At 34.0% G+C, this 26,498-nt stretch overlaps 1 protein-coding gene across 9 annotated transcripts; it reads left to right on the top strand.

Moving 5' to 3' along the window:
• Nucleotides 1-605: 605 nt before the first annotated feature.
• On the top strand, nucleotides 606-25,315 carry LOC105322566 (transmembrane channel-like protein 7). 9 transcript variants are annotated; one of them, XM_066067742.1, is made up of 20 exons: nucleotides 606-740; nucleotides 10,915-11,218; nucleotides 13,619-13,688; nucleotides 14,055-14,075; nucleotides 15,431-15,512; nucleotides 17,095-17,354; nucleotides 17,651-17,799; nucleotides 17,889-18,033; nucleotides 18,157-18,318; nucleotides 18,651-18,826; nucleotides 19,066-19,186; nucleotides 19,646-19,743; nucleotides 20,724-20,831; nucleotides 21,030-21,105; nucleotides 21,313-21,443; nucleotides 21,700-21,855; nucleotides 21,980-22,058; nucleotides 22,188-22,370; nucleotides 23,114-23,143; nucleotides 23,949-25,315. In XM_066067742.1, the coding sequence occupies exons 1-20, from the start codon at nucleotides 722-724 to the stop codon at nucleotides 24,135-24,137; spliced, it is 2,559 nt and encodes an 852-aa protein (XP_065923814.1). In that variant the 5' UTR covers nucleotides 606-721; the 3' UTR covers nucleotides 24,138-25,315. The 9 variants fall into 9 exon arrangements, with proteins under 9 accessions (XP_065923814.1, XP_065923815.1, XP_065923812.1 ...); XM_066067743.1 differs by lacking the exon at nucleotides 606-740 and adding an exon at nucleotides 4,635-4,869; XM_066067740.1 differs by lacking the exon at nucleotides 606-740 and adding an exon at nucleotides 8,422-8,579.
• Nucleotides 25,316-26,498: the final 1,183 nt, after the last annotated feature.

Below are 26,498 nucleotides of genomic sequence, written 5' to 3'. Positions count from 1 at the left end.
GGATCCGGGGGGGGGGGGGGGGGGGGGTTCCGAGGGTCGGAACCCCCCTCCTCTTTTCTCTGGGACATTACGCATTTGTTGAATCTGTACAATAATATAGGTCGAAAAAGGGTTTCTTTGGAATATCTTTTAGGTTTTCTTTCGAAGGTTTACATTTCATAGTTCTACAGAAGATATTGACTCGGTTGTAAATATTTACAGAATTTTAAAATTGGGAAAAATGATCTGGATCGATTAAAAAAAAAATACGAAGCCAACAGATTTACAAAAAAACCTTTGGCATTCTGTAAACACTAAGCCACTGAACCAATATCAGAACTACTCTATAGATATAACCGTTCGTGTAGTTTAGTATATAAGGTTAAAACCCAAGATACATGTATATGCAAGAGTAAACTGCATATCTATCTCGTCTATACCAGTTTTATGCTTTTCTGAGTAAGTTTTTTTTCGATTATTTTATGACTATTGAAGAACTCATTTTTTTCGCTCAAACTTCAAGATACTACATTTATTTAAAGGAAACTTCGAAAAAAGGACTAAACAGTAACGATAGATGCTTATGATATATTAAAAATTCTTTACACGTTATACGGACTTAATCCCCTCTGTTTTGACAGCTTGGGATCCATATTCTATTGTTAGGTGTTAGAGACCTAACTAGAACACTTTGAAATTAAGGATAGACCTCGTCGGCACCAAACATCTATACTGTCTAAAGATGTCTAGTCCGACAAAAAGTAAGATTTTTCTCACTTTATCTGAAATATACTTGCAATTTATGATATCATTGTTAAATAACAGTACACAATTGGAAAGACTATATCGCTATTTTGCTACGAAATAGAAGAATTGATACGTACCCGGATATGCCATACGACAATAATTTTCTGGACGCTTTTTTCAACCGAAATTTTATAATCATTTGCATCGACACATGATTTTTCAGACAGAATAAGCATATAATTCAGTGTATCTTATTAAAGAGTGGAATTACTAGTCTCAGTGGTCTTAATGAAAATGGTCATAAAACAGAAGATTTTGTTACAAGTTGGTTTAAATAGTCAGATGTCGCTTTGAGGAGCAAAAATCTTCGGAGGTGGTGAAGGAAGAAACTGGTGTTGAGTTTGAAATGTTTTGACGCCAATAAATAAATACAAGAGCTTAAAAGTATGTGGATTTACGATGAAAGAACTATATATGATAAGAGTTAAATTTGGCCCCCATAATTCGCCATTTTTTAAGTGTTTCGGGTACAATAAAATGTTAACTAATCTTTTAGAAGAGTTGATATAAAATATATTTTTCATCTATTTATTTGATTTATTTGCACTCACTGGCAGTATATGACGTCAAAAGTGACGCCATTTCTACAATTCAATCAAAATCAGCCAAAAATTGACATTTTTCTTATCTATTTACGAATGGGAAATATAGAGCACATGCTTGAACAAGGAAAATTTTTTTGTCACTTATTAGTCTTTGCTAGATACATCTCTGATTAAAATATTTTATTTGTTCAAGAATGCGCTCTATGTTTTCGGAAGGAAAAACTGCTTGAAAATAAGCTGTTTTACGCTAAAAATGCAAAAAAGGCGGGAAAAGGTTGTCTTTACAATGTCGTATTTTTAAATTGTGGGCACTTGAACCAAAATGAATATTATGTAAACACATCACATACATATCTGTACTAAGAAAACAAAGAATGATAGTAAAATGATGATGTTCATTTTAGGGGGCCATTTTAGGCCCTTATCATATATAGTCCTTTGGGGTTTTAATTCTATAAAAAATATTATATTCGTCCCTCTTTTATAAAATGTCTAATTAATCATAGTGTTTTAACATCAATAATTGATTCAGATTTCAATTTGTCATTTTAATAAAAATATTATTTTGAACTTACATGTAAAAGATATCACATTCTTATGTAATGAATATATAAAGTACAATTGAAATTCTTTTTTTTGTTTGTAAATCGTTATTTTTGGATTTTATGCATCATTTCAATTATTGATTTTAGATTTGTAAACCAGGGTGTTTTCGTGTATTCGTGTAAAATTTGATAATGCATTTAATCAACAGAGGTTTTTCGTTTGAAATTTGATAATGCATTTCTAAATCGTAAAATAAGTTTGTACATTTATGTAAATACATAATTCTATTTACAAGCACTGTAAAATTCTCATTTAATGCACAATCAATGCATTTTTGTATACTTAGTAATGTCAGATGACATATAGGTCTTAGTACTATGAGAAATAAAAACATACAGTGATTTTAATCAAATTTCTTGTAAACAAAAATTTTTAGGAAGCCCGACAAAACATTCATCACTTTTAATGACACACTAGCTAAAATCAAAGAAAGTGAACCTCACAATTTACGTATGCGCATATATGAAAATTCATTGTAGGACATTGTGAGTCAAACAAACATTATATGGATTAATTAATGTGTATCTTTATAAATATTAAAGGTGGGACGTTATTAAAGATCGCCCCAAATTAAATGTGACCTGCCTACACTAACCCGAGGGCCTGTGAATGAGAATAGAATTTTGCGACCATTTTTAATTTTTTTACTTTCTACTTTTTGCATCGAGCAAAGCAAACTTTGATGAATTTCAGCTTTATACGATGTCAGTAATCATTGATTTATCAAAACGGAAGTGATTTTATAGCGTTAAAATCCGTCCAGAAAATGAAGTACCAAATGTTTGTCCATCCAGCGTCTTTAGAACTTACATACAGTAAACACTTCGCTAGTCTCCAAGTGGCATCATGCTTTTTAAATTTTTGTGTTCAAATTGTTAGTGTGGTGTGCAACTGTGAAAGTAAGTTGAAAACGAATATATTCCATATATTTTCCAAACCATAAAAATATGCAATGAGAGTTATGAGAACAAAAAAACCCACGAAATGTTGTCAGAACAAGAATATTTGTTTTTCAAGTGGAAACAAGAATTGATTGATGGTTGTAATAAAATCAGAGAATCTGCTCTCCTATACTCATTGTTCGATCCTATTAAAATTGATAGATAAAAGTGTCTTGCTTCGGAGTGTGGAATCAATAGCAAAAATTTACAATGGACCTCTACTTGCTTGTCCTATTGATGCCGAATTGTGGTCAGATCGATTCAGACACCTTACACAAAAGATAAACATCCGTGGCCTCTCATTATTGGGACTCCTGTATCCCTGGAGACTATTTCAATTTACTTTACTGAAAAACTAAGTTTGTTTAACTTACAAATGATTCTATAGTTCAGCTACGAGCTTTTAAAAATCTCAGAATTGACATTGCTATTGATGATTATTGATGAATGATTTGATATATAATGCATATATTAAGCATGAGGTATTAGGTAGCTAAAATAATTGATTTTAATTTATTTGAAAAAAAAAAACAACAAAATAAAACTAACTGACAAAATAGCCCAATAGAATTGCCGTTTTTGATGATTTTAAGAAATTCTTTTAATAAAAAAATTGAAATAACCATATCAGACCCATTTACCTTTGATTCTCAATTCACGTTCTCGCGACCACACCTCTGGGAAGCCGCTAATAACCCAGTTTGCATTATAGATAGCTTAAAAAGAACAAAAAAAGTTTAAATTCATTATGAAATGAAAACTGTAGAAAAAATATGATGCTTTAATAATTGATATCATAGATTTTCATTTCATTTTACATAAAACATGTAGCATTCATTGAGATTCGGTTGAAGATATCAGCGGTAAATGCATCGAAAATATTAATTTTCAACACTACCAAATAGTTATATTTACATTCCACATATTTTTTGCTTGTAAAGTGTGTTGATCCTTGGGCCTGAACATCAATTTAAGGTTTTTTCCGGTGTTGAACTTTCAATTAAATCCGTGCTAAATACATGATGGGCCATGTATCTTAATGCAAAGCTCTTCATCGTCAATTAATTAGGACGTACATTGTAGACAGACTTCAATGAGAAGGGGAAGGGTGGGGATAGATAACCAAAGGTCTGGTCAGATGAAATGTTTTTTATATTTTTAAATAGATTCATTTGATATACAAATTATTTTTTTAATTGGGGTCGAATTTACATTTTTTTTAAAATGTCACAATTTCGACCTTGTCTTGAACTACAATTTATATGTTAGAGAATTTGATATCTCCCTGTATATTAGTAATATCTTTGAAATACAAATGCAAAGCACAAACATACATGTGAACATGCGTTTGATTTCCAAATTGCAGTTTTCTGTTATATCAGTGCTAGTCATCTTCGACAGATTTAGTATCCATTTAATGCATATCGATTATAATTCTATCTTAGTCGATCAAATTGGCGGTTTATGAGCAACTGTCGTAATTTATTTATATTCATTGTTGATATTAAAACGGGTAGAGGGTTAGATACAGTTGTAAAATGTGTACATTATTGATGAGATCGATTGTGGTATATCTAGTCTTAAAAACAACTCGAAACACTATTCCATGTAATCCAATATTCTGTAAAGATTTAGCTGGACGTAATAAAAGAGAGTTTAAATGGACGGACTTTTAATAATTATAACGTGTGGTCGCTTGAAAGCTATTATGCTCACTCATGCATTGCAAGTCTTCAGTGATTTGAGCAGGATTATTCTGAATTGTTAGAGAGAGAAAAAATATTGACATTCAAAACCGTTCTGAGATCTTTAAAAAAGAACTCTCCTTGTCGTCCCTGGGTTTGCGATTTTAAATTTACTTGGGAATGGTACAAAATCGTGACGAAGGATTGCTTATTTGGTAGAAACGGTCCACGGAAATTGGTCAGAAACCAAATTCGGATTCAGCATCAGTGGTAGCAGAGCTGTGAATTGGTTTCTTTGTGTTAACTGTAAGTATTGGGAAAAAATAAGATTGACAAAAACTGAATTTTTGTATGACCGTATAAAGAAGATTTTCCCCATACACAATTTTAACATTAAAAAAAAGTAAAAATTTTCATTAATATGTGGTTTATCAATAGAACAAGATTGGTTCTAATTTAGCGTAGCGTCGGTCGTTTCATTATGTTGCAGATCACCATTAAAGGGATTCTATTATTTGCGCTGTTTGATTTGCAAAGAAAAAATGTGTGAAATTACGAAATCTTAAGTAAGATAATCCTAACTCAATTGGAAATCATCGGCTTAATATGATAAGGTATTTTTCTCGAATGTTTATACGTAAGCATATTACATCATGTTATACAGTTCTTAAAGAAAAGAACAGCCGAATTCAATATTCGTCATATTTGGGAATATCAAGTGCTGTAATGCACAACAATTACTCATGTTTACATTCGATATTAATCATGAATTTTATGTGTATGCGTGTATTTGTCTTGGTTTTTATGTGTATGCATATATTTGTCTAGGTTTTTTGCTTACTGATATATAATACTGAACTCGTAGTTTTCACCTGACAATGATTCCTTGCTTTTTTACACTTTGTTGATTATATTTAAACATTCAGTCAAACAGAGTACACTCATTCGAACCATTCTGAATTCCCAAAAGAATGTGAAAAAAATGACCCGGTTTTCCGATAAACGACATTTATATTCTAAGGTTTTGAAATACGTAAGAATCATTGTAAACATATTCTTATTACACCCTTCTTGTGATGGAAAAATTACCCGTTTATACTCATTTCCATTTGTGCAGATCTCACAAAGGGTGAAAACTACCTCCCCTCCCCACCGCAATTCTCCTTTTTCCTAAGATTGGGTCTTCTTTCTGTGTGTTTAACCCCCAGAGATACAGTGTAAATTTTACATTTTAACCTGTACAATTGCCAGGCGAACATGAAGTCGGTCGTCAAAGAGATCAAAGCCTTGAATGCTCCAAAATGTCCAACAGTCGTGATATTGCTAAAGGTGAAAAAATCAATCAATCAATCATACATCAATAATTCAATCGTTTAAAGACTTATAACAATAATGATTTGTTCTTAATTTTTTTTCACCTATGAATTTTGCATTAAGTATTTAATCTATATTGTCAGAATTTCTGATGCGAAAATCCTTAGTTACACAGGAAAACGCTTATTATATTAGTTTTTAAAACTTTTCATTCGCACAAATTGCCCTTTTGATTGTGTTGAATGGTGTGAATTAAAATCATTGCGTATTTGAGATTAATTAATTATCATCAGAAGTCAAGGGGTGAAACAAACAATAATAACCTATATCATGGAAGTGGTCATTCAGTCTTCATCGCTCGGTATTGAATTCTGCGTACATTGATCGAGCATTTCTCATGAACCCAGCTAACTTCATCCTTGTAGCAGAAGATATTTAAATGTATAGAAAAGAGCTGAATCAAAATCGAAAATATATTTACCGTATCGATTTTATTTTACACCGTTTGTAAAGGAATATGAAACTTATTAGCTTGCTAGTGAATTAAATAACTTTAAAACTTGATAAAATTATGAAGATTGTATCTATAGGTGTTCTTCTGTAAATACGAAGTTTGATATAAATGTGTAGTTGATCCTGTTGAAGTCCCTTCTTGAAGTATTTGCTCTATCGTTCCGAACCCTTCTTTACTAGTGCAAAGCTACTTTGCCCTTTCTCTGGTTATCAAAATAATTGCGATTTGTTATATACACATCTCACTGTGTTTTGAATCACTGTGTAAAGTTTATTCGGTTAATATTAGTGAGTGGTGATAGCTCATTCTCAATTCTTATACATGTATGACGTCAGTGAAGAATTCAACGTTTATGCAAATGCAAAGTAAAATAATAAATCATTTTTTCTTTGAATTCCTTATATTATGTTTAAACTGCAGAATAAAACAAGCAATTAACGCAGATTTAGTTTTATTTAAAGAAAGATTATAAAAAAACCTGTTAATAACTGCAAGACATATCGAAAGTGGTATTTTCATTGTTTATAATGAGAAGAAAATTAATGCACCCTGAGAATTTCACACGGTATGCATTAGTCCATGCACATCCTATTGATCTACGTATACCTTTCGGCGTAAAGCATAGGACAGGAACAAATGTTCACTGGTTATGACCTCAATCTCCCGATCAGCGGTCATAATATAACGGTCGATATTAATTTTTTTATTGAATTTGTTTTACTCTTTAAGCATTGATACCGTTTATAAAAGAAATATAGAGTACTTTATCTTAACTTGGCAATGCTAATCGAATTTTCATAAACGTGCGCATGGTCAAATCTTTAATACGGATTTGATACAGGTGCACTTCTAGTGTAATTGATTTTACGTCTTTGTATGTGCTAGATTCCATGAGGTTCGATTTTTTAAATCTGAATTTTTTTATTCGACTTTGTTTTTGCGGTCATTTTTGGAGGCAAGATGTTTATTTGTTAAATGCACTGCAAAATAATTATAAGTTAGCTAGAAATGTGAAAGCGTCTGGGTTAATTGGGACTAATATAGTAAATAACAAAAACCAATCAATATATTCACCAACTGAGGATCAAAGCAGCCTTAACGTATAATTCATGCGTAAAACAAATGTTTGCCAAGTGTGTGTAATTTTGAACGAAGAGTATTGAATGCCCAACATTGCACCACTGACAAACAGTGTTTCAGCCTGTTGCATACTACATTTTACGCAAATATTAAAATGGGGGGGGGGGGGGGGTCGGACTTCGTGAGTCACCCATGAAAAACACAAACTTATTCACAAAGTAAAGGTACAGGAAATAGGTCCCCTTCCCCCAGGAAAACTTTTACAGATCCGTGCACGTAAATATTGCATAACATTTAGAAGCAATAAAAATACACATACTGCACAACTGATAGTCTGCACATTATTTACTGATATTGGTGTGTGGCTTGCATATAGTTTTGCTGCAAAAGACCAGAATTCGTGACAATAAATAGTCTATTTACAATAGCGATAAGAAAAGGGTTGACAGTGTTTTATAAAACGGTGGTTTGTGCCGGGTGACTGATATCAGCGCGAACACTCGCCTTGTTTGCAAATTTTTCATGTATACATATTAAATGGGGTCCTGCTCCATTGGAGGCTATCATAAGCACCCTGTCTTCTGCGTCTTATCGTAGATAAAAATTTTTCCTTTTTTCCCTCTTATCCCTCCCCCTTTTCTTCTTATTCCCTAAAAAAATGGACCAAGTCCCTCTGTTAGGATACCCCATGTTCAATTGATCTCCCCGCAAACTCGCGGAGTGATAGCAGGATTTGGGGATCAATTCATTACTTTGTTTTCTTATTTCATTATCGGGGGAAAGGTTTACCTTAGGAAACAAGGCCCCCCAGATGAGATCAATAAATGTTCACCTGTGGCTATTATCAATATACTTGAGGCGGTTCAAATTTAAAACGAAGACATCGCCATTTTCGACAAGTTACCCTGCTGTACCACTCATCCTTTGTTTTTTTAACTGGAGTGACCAATTGCATGACCTCATTTCCCCCATCTTTGTCTAAACGTCCGTTTGATATTGTTATTGTGGAGTAAGAAGTGAACAGTTTCTGTGGGGGAGACTTACACAGGAGGAATAAAAATGGTGTTAACAAATTCGCAAATGGAGTATATACTCCATTTGTTTTTAGGTAAGAAACGCTTTCTATGAATGAAATTTCAGCCTTAGCTTTGGGGATGGGGATGTACTATTTAAAACATGTAACCTATAAAATAGGAATCGGGACAAGACTTTTTAGAGGAGTCCATAATACTGCGTTATAATTCATTTCTTAACCAACCGATCTTGTCTGTCAGATTACGTTTGTTGACTTTGACTAAAAGTAAAGAAATATATCATCATCTCTTAAGCAATGATAACACAGTATCCACGAGATAGCCGTGATTTGTATATGATTTAAATAAATCACCACAGACGATTATTCCTATAGTCATACGCTTATTGCGACACTAATGTGTTATAATTTGACTGTTATATATTGTGTCTGTCCGCCTCTGTGGTAGACTGACCAACAGTCCCACAGACAAACGTGCACTTTTTAATTTCTTCAAAGGAAGAAAATAGATAGGGCTGTAAGGAGGTATTAGTCACATACTGTGTGACAGAGTCTCGTTCGAAATAAACGTTGAAATAGATTTATATAATTTTTTCGTTCAATAACGATATCTAACAGCGTACCGAAATAGGTACTTGTAGTCCCAATAATTCCTCCGCATGTCATGCGTTCGAACCATTTTGGTTTTATAAATTCTTTTTTACCATCAACAAAATTGTGAAACTGCATTTTATTTTCATAATATTGTACAGATAATGTTTTAAATATGATGTACTGATATATTTTTGGGATGTCCCGTTCCACCTTAACTCATTTAGTTGTGTACTTTCCAAAATAAAATAAATCAATGTAAAAAAATAAAGTCATATAGCCTTTCTTAGCTACACAGGATTTTTATCGATCAGATATCCGTTTTCTTTTCCAAACTTTGGAAATTTAGGGGAAGAAAGGGATTGGGCTTATCACCTTCAAAAACTCCGTCGTTTTCCCTATAGCCATGATGTAACCACTGAACTTCTTTTACAAAAAGTGATAGGCTTATTTGCTGATGCATTATTTGTAATCGTGACAAAAGCTGGCATTCTTGTACAAGACATTGTATAGAGAAATGTAAATTGGTTCCCAGACTATGATTATTTCACGTGTATTAATAATGGCTGTGTCTGATTCGACAACAATTGTATTTGATATGCTAACCCATCTTTGCAAGCCAGACAATTGGCTAGTGAATATGGTACGGTACTAATCAAATTCACTTGAATGCAGCATGTCATGAATAAAAAGTGATAACCGAAGACTTATATAATTTTATCATGCACTTGAATGTAATGTTATGGATACATCTCTGCATGATGTAGAGTTATGTCCAAGATCATTTTTAAGTTCAGACTAGTCTTTAAAACCTTAACATATTTTACTCTATTTCTTTACAAAGTAAAATATTATTGCATGAATATCTGAAAAAATTGCTATGCTATGATTTTTAAACCTTAGATTGTACCCCAAGTCTTTGGATGTAACTATCATTATAACTCAGTATAACTAATGCTTAATATAATCAATGTCAAATCGAATACATCAAACATAGATCGAATTCATGTTAAAACTTAGATTGATGAACAGACTTTAAACTTTTGCAAATCAATTGTAGTCTGTCCGATAAACCCAACCGGAATTCCATAACCTCACAATCCGGTTTTCGTGCAGGGCAAGCTAATGTTTTGAAAATCGTGTCAATATCTTTGTGTTTGTTCCGAAAAATAAATCTTGCAGCTTAAAGTAGGATCTTACACCCTGAATACCACTGTGTTTTATCTTGTCATATTGGCACCGATACAGATCTATGGCATTATGAAAACAATCACTAGGTGTTTTTGTAACGATTTTCTCAAAGTTTTGATACGTTTTATTATTTTGAAACCCAAACTCACAATTTTATAAATTTTATATGTAGTTTATATAATTAAAGTTTCATCGTGTAGGTGTTTACCGATATTTTATATGTGGTCACAGATCTATGAACCACATCTGTGCATGTCTCTGCCACGAGTAGGTGGCCATTTTTGGCAGAGTACTACTTTATAAAAATTTGAATTAAACAGTTATTTGATTAAATGTTTATTCAAATCGTATTTGTTTTATGTGTTATTTTTATTTCAATTAAGAAGTAAATTGAAGGTTTATTCGGTCTATTAAAAAGATGGATATCAACTATTTGAAATGATATAACGCACATTGCATCATCGCAAACCTATATGATAAACATATAATTTGAATAAGTATACAGTAATATGCACTGAATATCATGGTTGTGTTATGATATTGAAAATTGATTAACATAAAATATTTGCAGTGTCTGAGGATATTATATGCATCGTAATTCAGGTTTTTGGTGTCTTTTATTTTGTAGAAGAGGTCAACACTCACCCTAACCGCAGAAAGGGTGCGGCCACAAGCAAGGTCAACGCCTTCATCGCCCTTCTCCCCAGCAAACAGCCGATAGACAGGCAGATGTCGCGACGATCCACCACCGCCAAAAAACGCGCCATCGCGCGCAACAACAAGATCCACCCCTCGAAAAAAGACCCGGAAATGGAGGAGCTGGAGGAACAAGGTATCGACGTGTCCAACCTCGAGGACGAGGAGGATGTTCACAGAGTCATGAACGCAATTAAACAGCTGCCGTGTCCACTGGCGGCAAAGCGGAGATTCAGGTATAAACCTAGGAGATTACTTGTAACGGCGCTACACATGTAGGAGGTCTACCCATTCCTAACTAAGAGAGAGAGAGAGAGAGAGAGAGAGAGAGAGAGAGAGAGAGAGAGAGAGAGAGAGAGAGAGCAATAAAATACAAGGTTAATTTTGTTGGACTGCCAGCCTTGACATTAATTTCTGTTCCTAGAATGTCAAGGCTGACCGTGCATCCAACGAAGATCGTATGCTATAATGTCGATATGCTCTAAACAGCTCTACCGTTAAGTAACTGGAACACCTGCCATATACATGTAGTAAATGTAGTACATTGTTGTTGTATACCGAGTACACGGTCACCGGATCTTCCCTACACAATAACATGTATATAGATGAAGGACGGAACTCTGCCTGGGCTATCCGTTGTTTGTTCAAACCAATCAAATAATATTATTCACAACTAAATCAGAAACATAATACTTCGTGTAATGTGTGTGACCAGCAATTGATAAAATGGCAAGTGGTGCATCAGGTAAGGTATAAATATCACTATATACCCATTACCTACATCTTACTTAAGTACTTTAACAAAAAAAAAAAAACTATTTTGTTCAATATTATTAATTCAAAAACATAAAGTATCATATCTTTTAGTTTCTTTGTTTTTGTTGTTGTAGTTGTTTTTATTTTATTATTGTTAAACGACTTGTTCTGCCTATAATTTTTTTTTACATTGAAAAATGATACTTTTATCGTCACATTTGCAGAAAATATATGCGGTAATAATTATTTCGTTCATAATGTCACCGTTATCATTTGATTGCACACTGTTCTGTGGCTCTGGTAATTTCTGGTGCGTTGTAAATAAAAAAAATCGCCTTAAAGACCTTCTTCTGGCATTCAAAGCACTTCTGCTACATGTAACTTCCTCTACATCGATCTAAATCCGGCGAAAACAGCACAATAATTAGGTTATAAATCGCATGTCATGGCAACGCATTTGAACGAACGGCTTGGGTAGGTGTCAATCAGTTTTGACGAACTTCACGGCTATTTCAGACATGTCTTTACATATCCTAAGTGTTCTTTGTTGTCTAATTAAATGGACAATCTTTCCTGATACATGAAACAGTTACAAAGTAGGGCATTGTGTTTTGGTAATTAGACGCCATTCACACGGGATCACGTGACTCGTCAAATTACCTGTGCAGACACCCTCTTTGAAACACAGTTTTGTGTATCATTTTGTCTGAAGGATGGATATATTGAATCTACCATACTAGATGTTAATTCGGGATTATATACGGATTTCTTGTTAATGTTTGTGATGTAATGAGTTAAGCAGTGGGAGATAGGCATCTTTACCTGCATCAGATTAGGATATCTTTATCCAATGAACCGCAACCGTGTGTCTCCTTTTGGGGAAAACCCACCCCCTTATTATTCCTACGGGGAGGAAGTAGAGAAATTTGATGACTACTACGATGACGCTTTGAATTCTGTAGTCAGTGGGGAGAACATCCCAACAAAGAAGAACCCCATCATTGACAATGTCAACGACTCGGTCCTCAGACGTCGCCGGTCCAGAAGGAGTGCGCGAAAATTACGACGTCACCAGCAACTGCTGGAGGGGGAGAGTAATGAGCCTGACGTCATCGTAGATGACGACGACGATGATGACGACGAGGATGATTTACGTACACGAATAGAACAGAAGAAGGGCCCCGGTCACTGGACGCCGTTTCTACACGAGAGAAGGTCTGACCAGGATTGGGGTGTCTCGTATAACCGTGCTTACGATTGTATACCGTGCATGCTAAGATGATTTCATAATTCATGTGAACCACATATAAGAAGCACCGACTTATATGCATAATATATGTTTATAGTCATTTCACATGAATATTACATTGTATGATATGAATACTCTATGTCCTCTCTCTCTCTCTCTCTCTCTCTCTCTCTCTCTCTCTCTCTCTCTCTCTCTCTCTCTCTCTCTCAATTGATTATTCATATCAGCACTGTTGTTATTGGCATTACGAGAAAGTAGCCGGTTTACAGATTTAATTACCCATCTCCGAGGACTTCTTCATTAATTATTAATCTCTAATTTAATTATTGACATTCACTCACTTTGCCTGCAGGGGTGCTATTGTTGTATTTGGGCGCGGGTGAAGGTTCTATGGGATGTTGAGATTGTTGAATTGAATTGGTCAATCACATGAAAGACAAAATAAAAATCAATATAGGTCTTATTTAATAAACAGTTAGTAAGATAACCTGAATAGAAAGCCAGCAATATTTCAATGAATATCTAAAAAACACGGTGTCGTTTTCATGACGTCACATTGAAATTACCAAACTTTTTTTAGTAGTTTGGGGTGAATTTGCATATTGATAAATATTTACTTTTCTTTTTTTAGGGCTAAACTATTACAGAAGGAGATAAAGCAATCGAGTGGCTGCTGTGGAGGCTCAAACACTAACCGACAGGTGCGTGAAGTGGAATCGATTTATGTATTTGTTAAGATAGGTAAACTGATATTGTCCTCCATTTACCGAGCGTTCATGTTTAGATTTACCTTTCAGTGAAATAATGAGGAGGAAAACGATATTGATCAATGATATCGTTAAAAATGTACACCGTTTTTATGAAATATTTAGCAGATAGAAGGGAATTTTAAAAATGTCTAACACCCAAGCAATTTTTTCAGTCCCAGTTTTCGTTTCGAGTCGTTGAAGCAAAACGCAAATCCAAAAATTTTACTATCCGGGCAAGTATATGTCATATGATGACCAATATATCAATACCTGCATGTACATGCACATAAAATATGTTATCTTCATCTCTTACCTTAGATGGAGGTTGTATTTAAAACTGTAGGTATAATTTACAGATTTTATCGATTGAAAGTGAATTCATATGTCGGATCTAGGGATGAGTGTTCTTTGAGTACTGCCCCAAACTATCTACAGATGATACAGATTATAACGGATATTAATTTCTCAACCCGTTCTGTAGAGAGTCTTTGGGTCTTGCCATAGCTGTACTCCCCTAGATCCGCCACCATTTCTTTGTGTGAAGTTTATCACTCGATTAACACCAGGCGTCCACATACAAGTAACTTTCTGCAGTGCAAAATGAACTATTTATCTGCAATACTATTGTATTTCGAGCATTTATTTCTTCTTCGATACAATTTATTCAGGACGTTTCAAATATACTAGTATCATGCCCATAAATAGGATAACGAAAGGCCAGAGGCATATCAAAGGGTTCACTAATCAACTTGTTTTGAAGTCAAACAAAAAATCTGAAGAGACAAAATGACTTTGAATATGCTATTACTATAGCTTCATCCGTGAAAGTGCATAATTACTAACTTAAAATCGGTACACACAAGAAGTTCGTTGGTCATGCTTTTAGTTGTTATCACAGCACTATCTAATTCCGATGTGTGCTGAGTTTTTTTTTTTTAATCACATATAATGATATGGATGACGAATTACATGCGAATCAATTTTACATGTCTTTACATGTATTTATCAAATTTAATTCGCACAATTGGTCTACTTTGTTAGCATTGCTGAAACATCAACGTGTATTTTTATGCAAACAATATGAATATTAATCAATCATTATATATATGTTGTATATTGTCGCGATTGTATAGTGGTCTTTGAGTCAGATAGAACGAAAACACATCGGTTTATCTAGACTGATTTGAATATAAACATATTATTGTAACGTTACCATGACGTCATACTATGATGACGTCATAATAGCAATGTCTCACAACGTCACATGCACCTTGACGTCGTATTAGATATTTACCAACATATATTATGTAGGTCACTTTTATCTATTGTATTGTCTATATTGATATTTTACATTATGTGCCCTGGTGATATTACTTCTATTTGTAACTTGTTAAGTTTATATATACTGAGCGGAATAAATTAGGCCTAGCTATAAAATGTATGTAAATGTATTCAAGGCCTTTTGTTTCATTAGTCAACATACTTGTACATATTTGTGTATTTATGAAATTCACACAGAGAGGCTGTGTACATATAGCCTAAATCAAAATTACATAAAAGTAAATGTTAAACAAGTTAAAACTCTGATTTGATTTTTCCCAAATTTTATCAATCAAATTAACTTTTGGGATTTTGAAGGATAAACAGAGTTCATATGTTGCGTATATTCACGCCATCAATCTGTCTCTTTATAGAACTGGAGAAAATTCAAGATATGGAAAAAAGAAATGAGCTACAAGCTGGAGCCGTGGGGGTCCTGGCTGAAGAATGTGGAAGGTAAAATTCAGAACCATAAACAGAGCCATGTTTCCGCATTTTGTTTCCATTTATTTCAAAACATTACGATGTTTATCTGTGTACGTTTGTGGACTTAACCCCTAGACAAAACTCCTTTAAAGTTATATCATTTATATGGGAAATTTTACTTTCATAAATAGAACCACAATTCGGTTTGATGATGTTATGCAAACATTCTTCATATTATACAAGTTTTGTGTAAACATGGAGTCCATATATCATTCTGTTTGTTGGCCTTGCCTCTCCAGATTTTCCTCACCATTCTCCCGTTTGAAATAATCACGTTAATTGTTATATTTGTCGTAAAGATGACATAAAAAGGCCTCAAATATGTGTAATTGTCCTATAAAAGCACTCGATTGTAGTTTAAATTGTCAAATATACCTTTATATCTAAACAATCTTTGTAGTTCTAAACATGTATAGAATGCACGTGTTCTAAGTGTCCGTGATATGGCCAGGAAACGTTAATAAAAAACCCCACACCATTATGACGTGTATATCGTAAATATGATACCATAAACGAGGCAAACCCATCGTATTACGAAATGTCCAAGTCGTGATTTTTCTTCAATCAGATTAAAAAAAGTGTTCAATGGTCTTAAAAAAAATAATCGCAATACGATACGTCAGGCCGTAATTACCGAGTTGGGCCTTTAAACAGTATGGCTGTTGACACAGGGATTCGTGACGAATCTGCTTCCTCTCCAGGCAACATGTAAACATTTACCCCAGCCCTGACCATGCAGGGGGGGTAGAACATACGACGTCCGAATTAAAACCCAGAATGATTAACGCTCTGTCTAAATGGTTGTTTTCTTTGCATGTCGCACCATTGGGTTTAAGAATAAATCTTATTAATGCCCCTGTCTGATTCTGAGATTCGTTTACTGTGGGTTCATGTACTATTAGAGATATAAGTTGATTTGAATTATGATGTAATTATGTTAGTTTTAACTCCAATGGGGTTCTAAATTGATAGTTTTGGTTGGTTCGTAAAGAAACACGAAATAAGAATTGCTAATACGCAAAGTACATGTGCGCATACAATTTAGTTGTAAAAGCACGATGTTTATTAAATTTAAAAAGACCTTCAACTTTGTGCAATGTACCGAGTCAAATTTTTTATGGCCAATAAAGTAATCCAGACAATTATTTGTAAGCTGTAGATTTAAAGAGACAGACAAGGGGACATATATTTTGTACGATATGACCTTGATATGTCGAATTCGTTTAGGCTACACGGAATAGTAATATGAAATGGATGTTAAATAAAATCACACCTAATTGATCACATGTACATGTGGCGATATATATATATGATAAAATACAATTACTCTGAATTTTCAAGAAAAATATAATGCACCAAAAATATCTTGCACGTATATATCAGAAACATCTCCTTATACATTTTTATTTCGAAGTAAATTTATGGTACATGTAATGCAAATCTTAAAAGCAATAACATCGGTTATACTCGTATTAACGTTTATAAGGTCATAAACCTCCCTTAACCCCTGACCCCGTAATATATACTCAAGGTCGTTTACTGCACATTACAGGTCACCAGGGTACCGGCGTAGTGTCCTATTTTGTATTCCTCCGCTGGCTGTTTTTCCTGAACCTGGTCATCTTCATTCTGATGCTGCTCTTTGTCACCATTCCGTACGTTGCGTTTTCAAACAACGGTTACACGTACGTAGTCACGGGGTCCGGTGTTTCCGGGATGAGCGTCGCCTCCGAACAAACCTGCTCACCCCTGTACCAAGTAAACGTCAGCTCTGATGCCAAGACGCTGATACAGGACTTTCTACAAGGCTCAGTAAGTGACCAAGGCTACTATCTGTAGAAAATACTGGTTGTGAAAAATTTAATGACAATAGATAAGATATGACGTCATACGAACTTTTAAATTATTCTTTGTTACTGTGAATTTAGGAGTGGAAGTGAAAAAAAAACCCTTTATCTGTGTCTTACAAGCTAGTAAATTTGAGTTAGCATTACATGCAACAGATGAAGAATTAATGTTAAAAAGCAAAAACAAAAAATCAAATAAAATGAAATATAGCGTCTTAAGTAAGAAGAATTTTAAATCATTCTTTGTTATATTAATTACAGGGATGGATGGAGAAGACTGCCATGTTTTACGGTTTCTACGACAGTCAAGATCTAAACTCCTTTGTTGCAGGGCACTACAGCTTGCCCCTGGCATACCTTCTGACGTCACTGGTCATCCTTCTCTTCAGTTTAATCACCATGGCAAGATAGTAAGCACATGCCTTTACATTCCCTACTTTGCTTGTAGTTGTACATCCAACATTCGTTGAACAAATACTTATTCTGTTGTGTTCCGCAGCACGATGCAGAGTTTCCGTGAGAATTTGGAGGACCAGAACGAGAAACACCAGTATTGTAACCGAGTGTTTGGGGGCTGGGACTTCGCTCTCAGTGAGGAAGGGACAGCTGTACTCAAACACAGGAGTCTGTACAAAGACCTCGCGGTCAGTGTGCTTACCTACATATATTTAAAAAATCATACAACAAAGTAAAGGTGATATTTCTTCTTGTCTTGACCAATTGTATCTTGAAAGCTAGTAATACTGTAAGATTGGCTTTTGTTTCAGGGGGAGTTGGCGGAACAGCGCCATCATGAGGCGAGGAAGAATATGTCGAGTAACGATAAATGCAGGCTGTACACGATCAGGTTCTTTATCAACTTCATGGTGATTTGCATTCTGGGAGGATCCGGGTACCTCATCTACTGGGTCACCGACTGGGTCACCAGCGTGAGTTCGAAATGTTTTCTGTAGTACTGTAAACGTGTTCTGTTTAGCGGGAATGATATTTGTCGGAATGGATTTTTCAAAGATTAGCGTAGATTTGATGAAAAATTTTCAAGTACTTATTTACATGAACATACAGATACTGGCATTTAGCGATGTATTAACATACAAATATTGGCATTTAGCGATGTATTTAATATGAATACACTCTTTGCGAGAGAAGAATAAGAATACCAGTAGACAGCCAAATTTCAATACGTTAAATACAGTATCATCGTACAATATATTGTGGCTAATAGAACATGACGCTCATTGATTCTTGACTTCCATTCCAGTTTTTGGCGGATCCCAATTATAAGACCAATAACGACGCCATCGTTGTGCTTCTGGTTGAGTTCTTGCCCTCTTTGACAATCACGGCGCTCAACGGAATCGTACCACTGATTTTTGGAATTGTGGTCAAGGCGGAAAATTACACACCCGAATTTACGATAAAAATCACACTTATAAGGTAAGGTGTAAAATGCTAGCACTAATTGGGTGTTTATTTATAAAATGCAGTTATTTAACAATGTTTTATTAGAATACATTTTACATATTTCAAAGCATTATAGACAAAAATCAACATATGAATGTTTTTAAAGCAAATAGTGCATTTTCCCAAACAAACACAAAAAAACCCCTTCTCAATGCAGTGTGTAGGATACTAGTATACTGTATAAAAATATACAACTTTTGTACACATTACAGGACAGTGTTTTTGAGGCTGGCCTCCTTAGCTGTACTGATAGCCACCATTTATCGCATCGTCTCGTGTACCGACAAAGAAACTACGTGTAACGTGGGACAAAATGCCTGCGATTCATTGAGGGTGAGTGTTTAATCTGAAACTATTTATTGTTTACGTGTCTTATTCATCTACCAACCACGGTCCCCTTATTTAGTGAGACTAGTACTTAGTACATACTTTATTGAATGATTAAACAACGCAAGCATATTACAAGGCGTGCATATATGCTGCAGATGGCTGATTTATTATAAAGCATTTATACCAGAAAACGTTGAACACAGAGAGATGTACTGTCAACAGAGTTATTTTCGCCCCATGTAATTTTCGCCCTTATTCACTTGCAAACAGTTTCGTCCCGTCTTGAATTCGTCCAGACACAGTTGTGTTTGAAGAAAGATAATAGGAGACATTAGAATTCGCCCAGTCTAAAATCTCACGCTGACAACAAGGGTGAAAGGAGCGAAAATAAAACGGGGCGAATTTTCACCTGGTTACAGTATACAATTTAAGACCATCTTACAGTGTACGTTCTACTTTTAGTGTTGGGAGACGTACGTTGGTCAGAACTTCTTCAAATTGATTGTTCTGGATTTCCTGGTCAAAGTAGGCGTCACACTTGGATACGAATTACCGAGAAAGTAAGTACGCAGCATTGTTAAGGCGTCCCGATGCTAAAATACGGCTGGAAAACGATATTATTTGAATCATGGCAAAAATAATTTTACCTGGAGTATTTCTTTAAATCTATGTTACATTTATTGACATCGATGTTAAACATTATATTTGATGCATTTTTGTGACGTCATATGTACTTCGTAATCACGTGACAGACGAATCCTAATATTGCAAATGATCTAGTTAAAACGCATCGGCGCAGGTGATTAATGACATTAAATCATACATATTTTTAAGAAAAATCCTTTGTTAAGTCATAAACTTTGAAGTTCTTGCTTGGGAAAGAAATAGATATTTCGTTTATAGAAGATATTGTTGAAACATTCCACAAAATCATCAAAATAATGCACATTTTTACTAATCAAAAGCGATTTACAAAGAATTGGGGTAAATCCGTAGGTTTCCGCAGCACGATTCACATTGGTACTTATATTCTCTACCAATTTTACGTAAAATATTCTAAAATTGTGTTGATCTTTCACCTGCGCCAAGCTGATTTTACATGCATTAAAATTTCTTCACGTAGCAGGGAGAGTCTCCAAACCACTAGTTTATAAATAGTCTTTTACTTATAACGAAGCTTTAAAACTGCCGATTATTTGATACTGGTTTTTAATATGAATGAATTATGTACGTCTAGAATTAACTGCAGCATCTATATAAAGGAAACATGCGGTATTATACTGGTTTGATATAATTCACTTTTAACGTTAAGATACATTCCCTGAGAACTATCGACAGGAATGCAGATCGTGACGTCAAAGTTAATTATGACGTCATATCGTATGAAGTACAGACAAGTGACTTTCTACATATCGCATCGGGAAGCCTTAACATGCCCGCGTAAACTCTTACAGTATAACAATCTTATTGTTAAAGCAAAAGCTGCTGCGATTAGAGATCTCTTAAATTCTGTTATATGAGCTCTTGATCCGTATTGCAGAATACTGACAACAAAATGTGACGCGGCGATATGCAAAAAAATTGGACTCGCTGAGTTTGACATTCCTAAAAACGTCTTGGATATTGTGTATACACAGACTCTTTGCTGGTAAGTCTCTCTCTCTCTCTCTCTCTCTCTCTCTCTCATATCGCATTTTTCACCTGATACATGTAGTTGTTTTGTCAATATACCGACATTTTTTGTGTTTTGTACATATGCCCAACTGCACAATTGGCAACGGCAAAGATGTACCAATAAACTTATCTTGCCAATGTACCAAGTGTATAATGTATGTGTGTGTTGCAGGTTGGGATTTTTCTATGCGCCCCTCATCCCTGCACTGGCAACGATATCTATGTTCGTATTGTTTTACCTGAAATATGTAAGTATTGCACGAAAGGAAACCATTCTTCTAAACAATGTCAAAGTGTTTTACTAATGTGTAAACGCTTTAACTTGTACTGATTATTGATATAAGAGCTGGTTAGAAATCCTTTTGATCAGCACGTGTATTATTTTCTTTTTGTAAAAAGACATGCGATATGCACTTAGACTAGATTTGACAATTTAAAAAAATGTTCGTTTTCAGCTGTCGGCCATGTATAACACCAACCCTCCCGAGATTCCATACAAAGCGTCCAAGTCCAACAACTTCTTCATGATAGTGCTAATGATTGCCTTCTTCTTGTGTTGTCTACCAGTCGGCTACACAATGGTCAAGTAAGTCATCATCATCATCATCGTCATCATTATCGATTTTAATCATGTTGCATAGTGAATGTAATATATATACATGTTACATTTAATTAAAAGTTTTGTAATTCAAAGAATTCAAAAATATTTATAAAAATCTAGATTTGTAACAATTCGATTACTCTCCTCTCGTGCTCTATTGATTAGATGATAGGATGTCATAAAGCATAATTATCTACTAGTTTGAAATGATGACAAGGAGAGAGAACCTGGTTTTTTTCAGACTGACTCCCTCATATGGGTGTGGCCCATTCAGGATCTACTCCTACATGACTGTCTGTGTAGACGCCACCATTTCTAATTTCCCGAGTTGGCTACAAACTATTATAGGAATCTTCACATCCGGGTCCTTTATCATCATTCTCCTCGTGCTTCTTTCGTACGTATAAGTTTATATTGACATCTGACTGCCTGTGTCTCTCTCCCTCTCTCTTTGTTGAAAATTGAAATGGGAAAAATGCAAAATACTGTGTATGTACAGAATCATTGAATGTTTTTTACAGGTTGATTATTTACTATACGTCGTCAAAATCAGGCGCACGCGCGAAAATGATTGTGATGCTAAAAGAGCAAATGATAATGGTAAGAGTATTTTTATGATTTATAATTCAGAGGAAACTCATTAAAACGTTATAATTAAATATTTCAAAGGAAGAGATACTAATAATTCAGATATCGATAAAATCCCCCGTTTTAATAATATCATTCTAGGAAGGGAAAGACAAGCAGTTTTTGCTAAACCGTATCTATGAACTGACGGGAGAAAAACCAGGGGCCAAAAAGAAGGATAATAAAAGACCCCCTAGCAACGGCCCTCGGAACGGCCCTCCTCCCTCCGCCGTGAAAACGGTGAATGAGGTTCACCAGAACGGGAACGTCTCCAAGGATAATGATGTAAGTTTACCCCTTTAATGTGTCATGGAGATGAAACTATAGATTTTTGTTCATTTCAGTCTCAACACTTTTTTGAGATTATTCTATCTTTATTAAGCATTGTTATAATGTCATTCGCAGTTCAAAACTATGTATCAAAACATTGGTTTTGTTTTAAATGTTTGGATTGGGGAGTGCTATCAAAAACTACAAGTGTTCAATTATTTTCAGAAATGATTTAGAAATGATGGTAAACAAGATAGTATGATTATGTTTGAATTTAATAGAGTTTTATACGATAAATAAATGCAAGCTAACAAAAACGTTACATGTAATTTTATGGAGAAGAAATTGTCATAAAACGTTTGTCCAGTCTCGAATATTTAACGCTTTGTTTCGGTTTGTGAAATACTAACTGAAATTTGCGTTTCGTCAGATTGAAGAATTGTGGGCTTAGGTAACAATTCCAACAACTGCACTCTCACCTGCTTGCATTTATGTTGTAAATGGTGCTTTTATACACATTTGCGCACAGATGTATTCATCGTTTTTAACGCAGTCGACCGGAAGTGCGAATGTAAATTGCGTGCGCAAATGTGTTTCACTCGTTGTGGCAAATTTGGGCTAATTTTTATTAAGAAAGCTTATGTTTCATGGTTAGATCTGCATGGTTGTGGGTGCTATGTGATATGCTAATATATTTTTACATGTAGTTTTACAGTATTCACACAAGTTTATTTCTACTATATTACATTTTTTAAAAGGAAATAGAAAAGAAGATACGGGTTGTCGAGGTTCGGTATTCTGAATTTAATATATGCAAATTTAAAAAAAACAAAAAACCAACACCTTTGAGATCCGGTCTTTTCCATACGTCACTTTGCATCACTGTGGTCTGAATCTTTTTAATGTTTATTTTTCACCGATCCAATTACTAATCGAGCAACAGTGGCTTGAATCTTTCACGTGTTATTTACTCATTTACACATGCAGTCAGTTAACTAATATGCGGGTAATATACCTTGTCAATTGACCACGGACAGAAACGGGTTCAGTGCACTTGTTTCTGTAATAACCCTTAAAGTAAATCGCTACAATCCATGTTTCCAAATTACGTGAAATAAGACCCCGTCCATAGATATTGTATTCACTTATAGGATAAAAAAAAACAGGGGGCAAGAACTACTTGTACTTAATCATGAATAAAATACAATATTAGGTATTGCTGGTAGAATTCGGTAAATAAGAATATATTATTGCCCAAAAACTTTTGCTACTGCTAACGTTGTAGTGTGACAGCCGATTTGCATAGAATAATTCTCAAAATTAGAACGACAAACCCTATCTAATATTTTCATCGCAGAAATAAATATTTTTAATGCACATGTAATTTAACATCAAACTGCAAGCTTGAAAATAAAACCCCAGCTCAATAAATATATGATAAAGTTCGTTTATTATTGCTTTAAATGTAATTATAATAATTTTCAAGAATAAGTAAACATTAAATTTTTTATTGAGTCATTTAAAAGTGAAAAATTGTTTAAACATGTTATTTGAAATTTCAATTTTTAAACTTGTGTTATATCATATTACTAGTTAACCCCAGTGGACGATGTCCCGGAAGTCGTTCCTTACAACGACCCGGATGATTCGACCAGGAAGACTGCGGAAACTGCCTTTAAACGGGAAGTAACTCCAGTTGACTGGGACCAAGTACCCGGGGACGAAAACACAAATAGAACGACATCAACCGTCACCGCAACGAATGTAGCATTTGACTTCTGATAGACATGTAGTTTGGGTTCTTGGTTTCTTTGTGTCTCTGTAATCCAGAAATCATTTGTCTCTGATGGCTTTATATAGTAAATTTTTTTTTTACATTGCTATGATAATAGGTATATTGTTTATTATTAATGACATGGTGTTTTATAATTTCTTTTTTTTTAATTTTTGTTTTGCGCCAAATACTATATTGTGATATCTTAAAATTTCAATGCATATTTATACAAATCATCAGCATTATTTATTTTCTTGTTGATGTATGTTTATACAATACCCGTCCGTTTGCGTATTTTTTAACAGTGTACATTTGAATACAGACTGCATAATATTGATATGCAATTGTATCTTCAATTTATACACCTAAATGTATAATTGGCATATCTCGCTGTTCATTATCTTTGTTAAATTTGTTAAATATGCATGCGCGGATCTATTCTTAAATTACAAAGAAAAATTATAGAAAAAACGGTCTTGGACTCCCATTCCTCCTGGAAGAGATGGATATCCCTCAAACCTCCCTTCTTGGAAAAAAATTCTAGATCCGCGCCTGATATATATATATATATATATATATATATATATATATATATATATATATATATATATATATATATATATATATATATATATATTTTACATATTGATGGAAGATTTTACTGATCTGTTAATTAATTACACATATGTCACTAATACTTTTGTTCTTGCCTATAAATGCAGTACATATATCAAACACTTTGATGACCTTATGTATATGTATATAAATGGCGCGAGACCCTTGACGGGCTCCATTGAGAAAATCTTTTTTATTGTGAGTCTTGAGCTGGTCTCAGATTGTATCAATTTGCATGTCTGTGATTTATTGCTGCTGTTATTTTTTTATCATTTTTATTCATATTTAATTTTTGCTAAAATTAAAAACGTGTTCATGTGTTTTGTTAGTATAAAAAAGAGGAAAATTGAACATGACGTTTTGAAATGTATGGGTTTGCAAATTTATGAAATTGTTTTTATGAAAGTATGCAATAACAGTTACTATTTTTCTGTGAATATAAATATATGTTGATAATTTTGTCGGTTGGAGAATGCCGAAGAATGACTATTTTCAATTACATTCATGTACATTGTTTATATTCTCCCAAAAGCGGATGAACTTTATGTTTCAATAAAATTTCATAACTTTTTTTCATCGTTCGTGTGGGTGCTAGTATTTTTAACCGGGTTTTCCAACGGAAAAAAATCCGGTTATTGAAATGGAGAAAATGGCGGGCAGGCGGGTCGGGCGGCTGCCAAAAGGGTACCCTCATTGTACGGATAACTCCTCCTTTAATTTTCAAGATAGGAAGTTGTTCTTTTGCAGATTAATTGAACATTTGTACATATATCAGAGGTATGCATATTGCTAGGATTGTGATTTCTAATAATTTATGAAAAAAATACCAGCTTTTGAACTTAGTCATTTTTTTTTTGCAAAATATTGCATATAGGGTACCCTCATTGTATGGATATCTCCTCCTACAATTTTCAAGATAGGAAGTTGTTCTTTTGCAGATCAATTGTACATTTATCAGAGGTGTGCATATTGCTAGGATTTTGTAATTTTTTGGGGGCAAAATATTGCATATAGGGTACTCCATTTCACTGGATACGGTAGATAGTGTTTATCAATTCAGGGTTGACATGGATTATGGATACATTTTATATAAAAGAAAATTCCGTTCTGCTGTCACATTGACAGCTTTTCAATTGTTCTTTGTTTATTTCATCGTTAACATCTGTTGACGTCACGATACGGGTTGCACCTGTGGATAATAATATGTACATGCATTTTTAAATTTTCTTTAATTCGATTAATTGATTCACTCAAAATTGCAAAACATTAGAATAATAGTATATAAGGTAAGATTATCAACTTGCAATATTTGACAAATTTTCATAGGTACACATAATTTAGATTTATTATTCAACTTTAACGGAGACACGTTGTTTCTTGATTTAACAGGTATATGTATGAACGTACTCTTAATATTATATTGCGAAGTTTTATATATTTTTTTAATAAGGTTTACCTACTAAATTAAATTTTCGAGTGCTAACTTTCAAATTTTTGCTATCTACCAAAAACTATCCGTATCCTTCATACTTGGATCATAATAGTTTTGAAGCAAAGCAGAAATTTAAGGAGAATTTTCGAGGATATCAATGCTTTGCAAAGTTATTATATTTTCCAGTTGGGTGGTCTTAAAATTAAAAAAAAAATTGTTCTGTATTTTCTTCGTTCTTTTTTTACTTTTATACTGTCAAGATAAATTACTTTTAGATTTATCAGAATCACAAATCAAAATTGATCCACTTTTCATATTAATT

This window comes from Magallana gigas, chromosome 7, assembly GCF_963853765.1.
Source record: "Magallana gigas chromosome 7, xbMagGiga1.1, whole genome shotgun sequence".
NCBI lineage: Eukaryota > Metazoa > Mollusca > Bivalvia > Ostreida > Ostreidae > Magallana > Magallana gigas.
Note: the sequence above shows the minus strand (reverse complement) of the source record. Positions and strands in the feature narration are given on the sequence as shown.

Coding starts and splice junctions, on each gene's coding strand:
- LOC105322566 (XM_066067739.1), top strand. CDS start 12,589: ATGAACCGCAACCGTGTGTCTCCTTTTGGGGAAAACCCACCCCCTTAT. Junction 12,954..13,618: donor CCGTTTCTACACGAGAGAAG/GTCTGACCAGGA, acceptor TTCTTTTTTTAG/GGCTAAACTATTACAGAAGG. Junction 21,106..21,312: donor TATTGTTTTACCTGAAATAT/GTAAGTATTGCA, acceptor GTTCGTTTTCAG/CTGTCGGCCATGTATAACAC.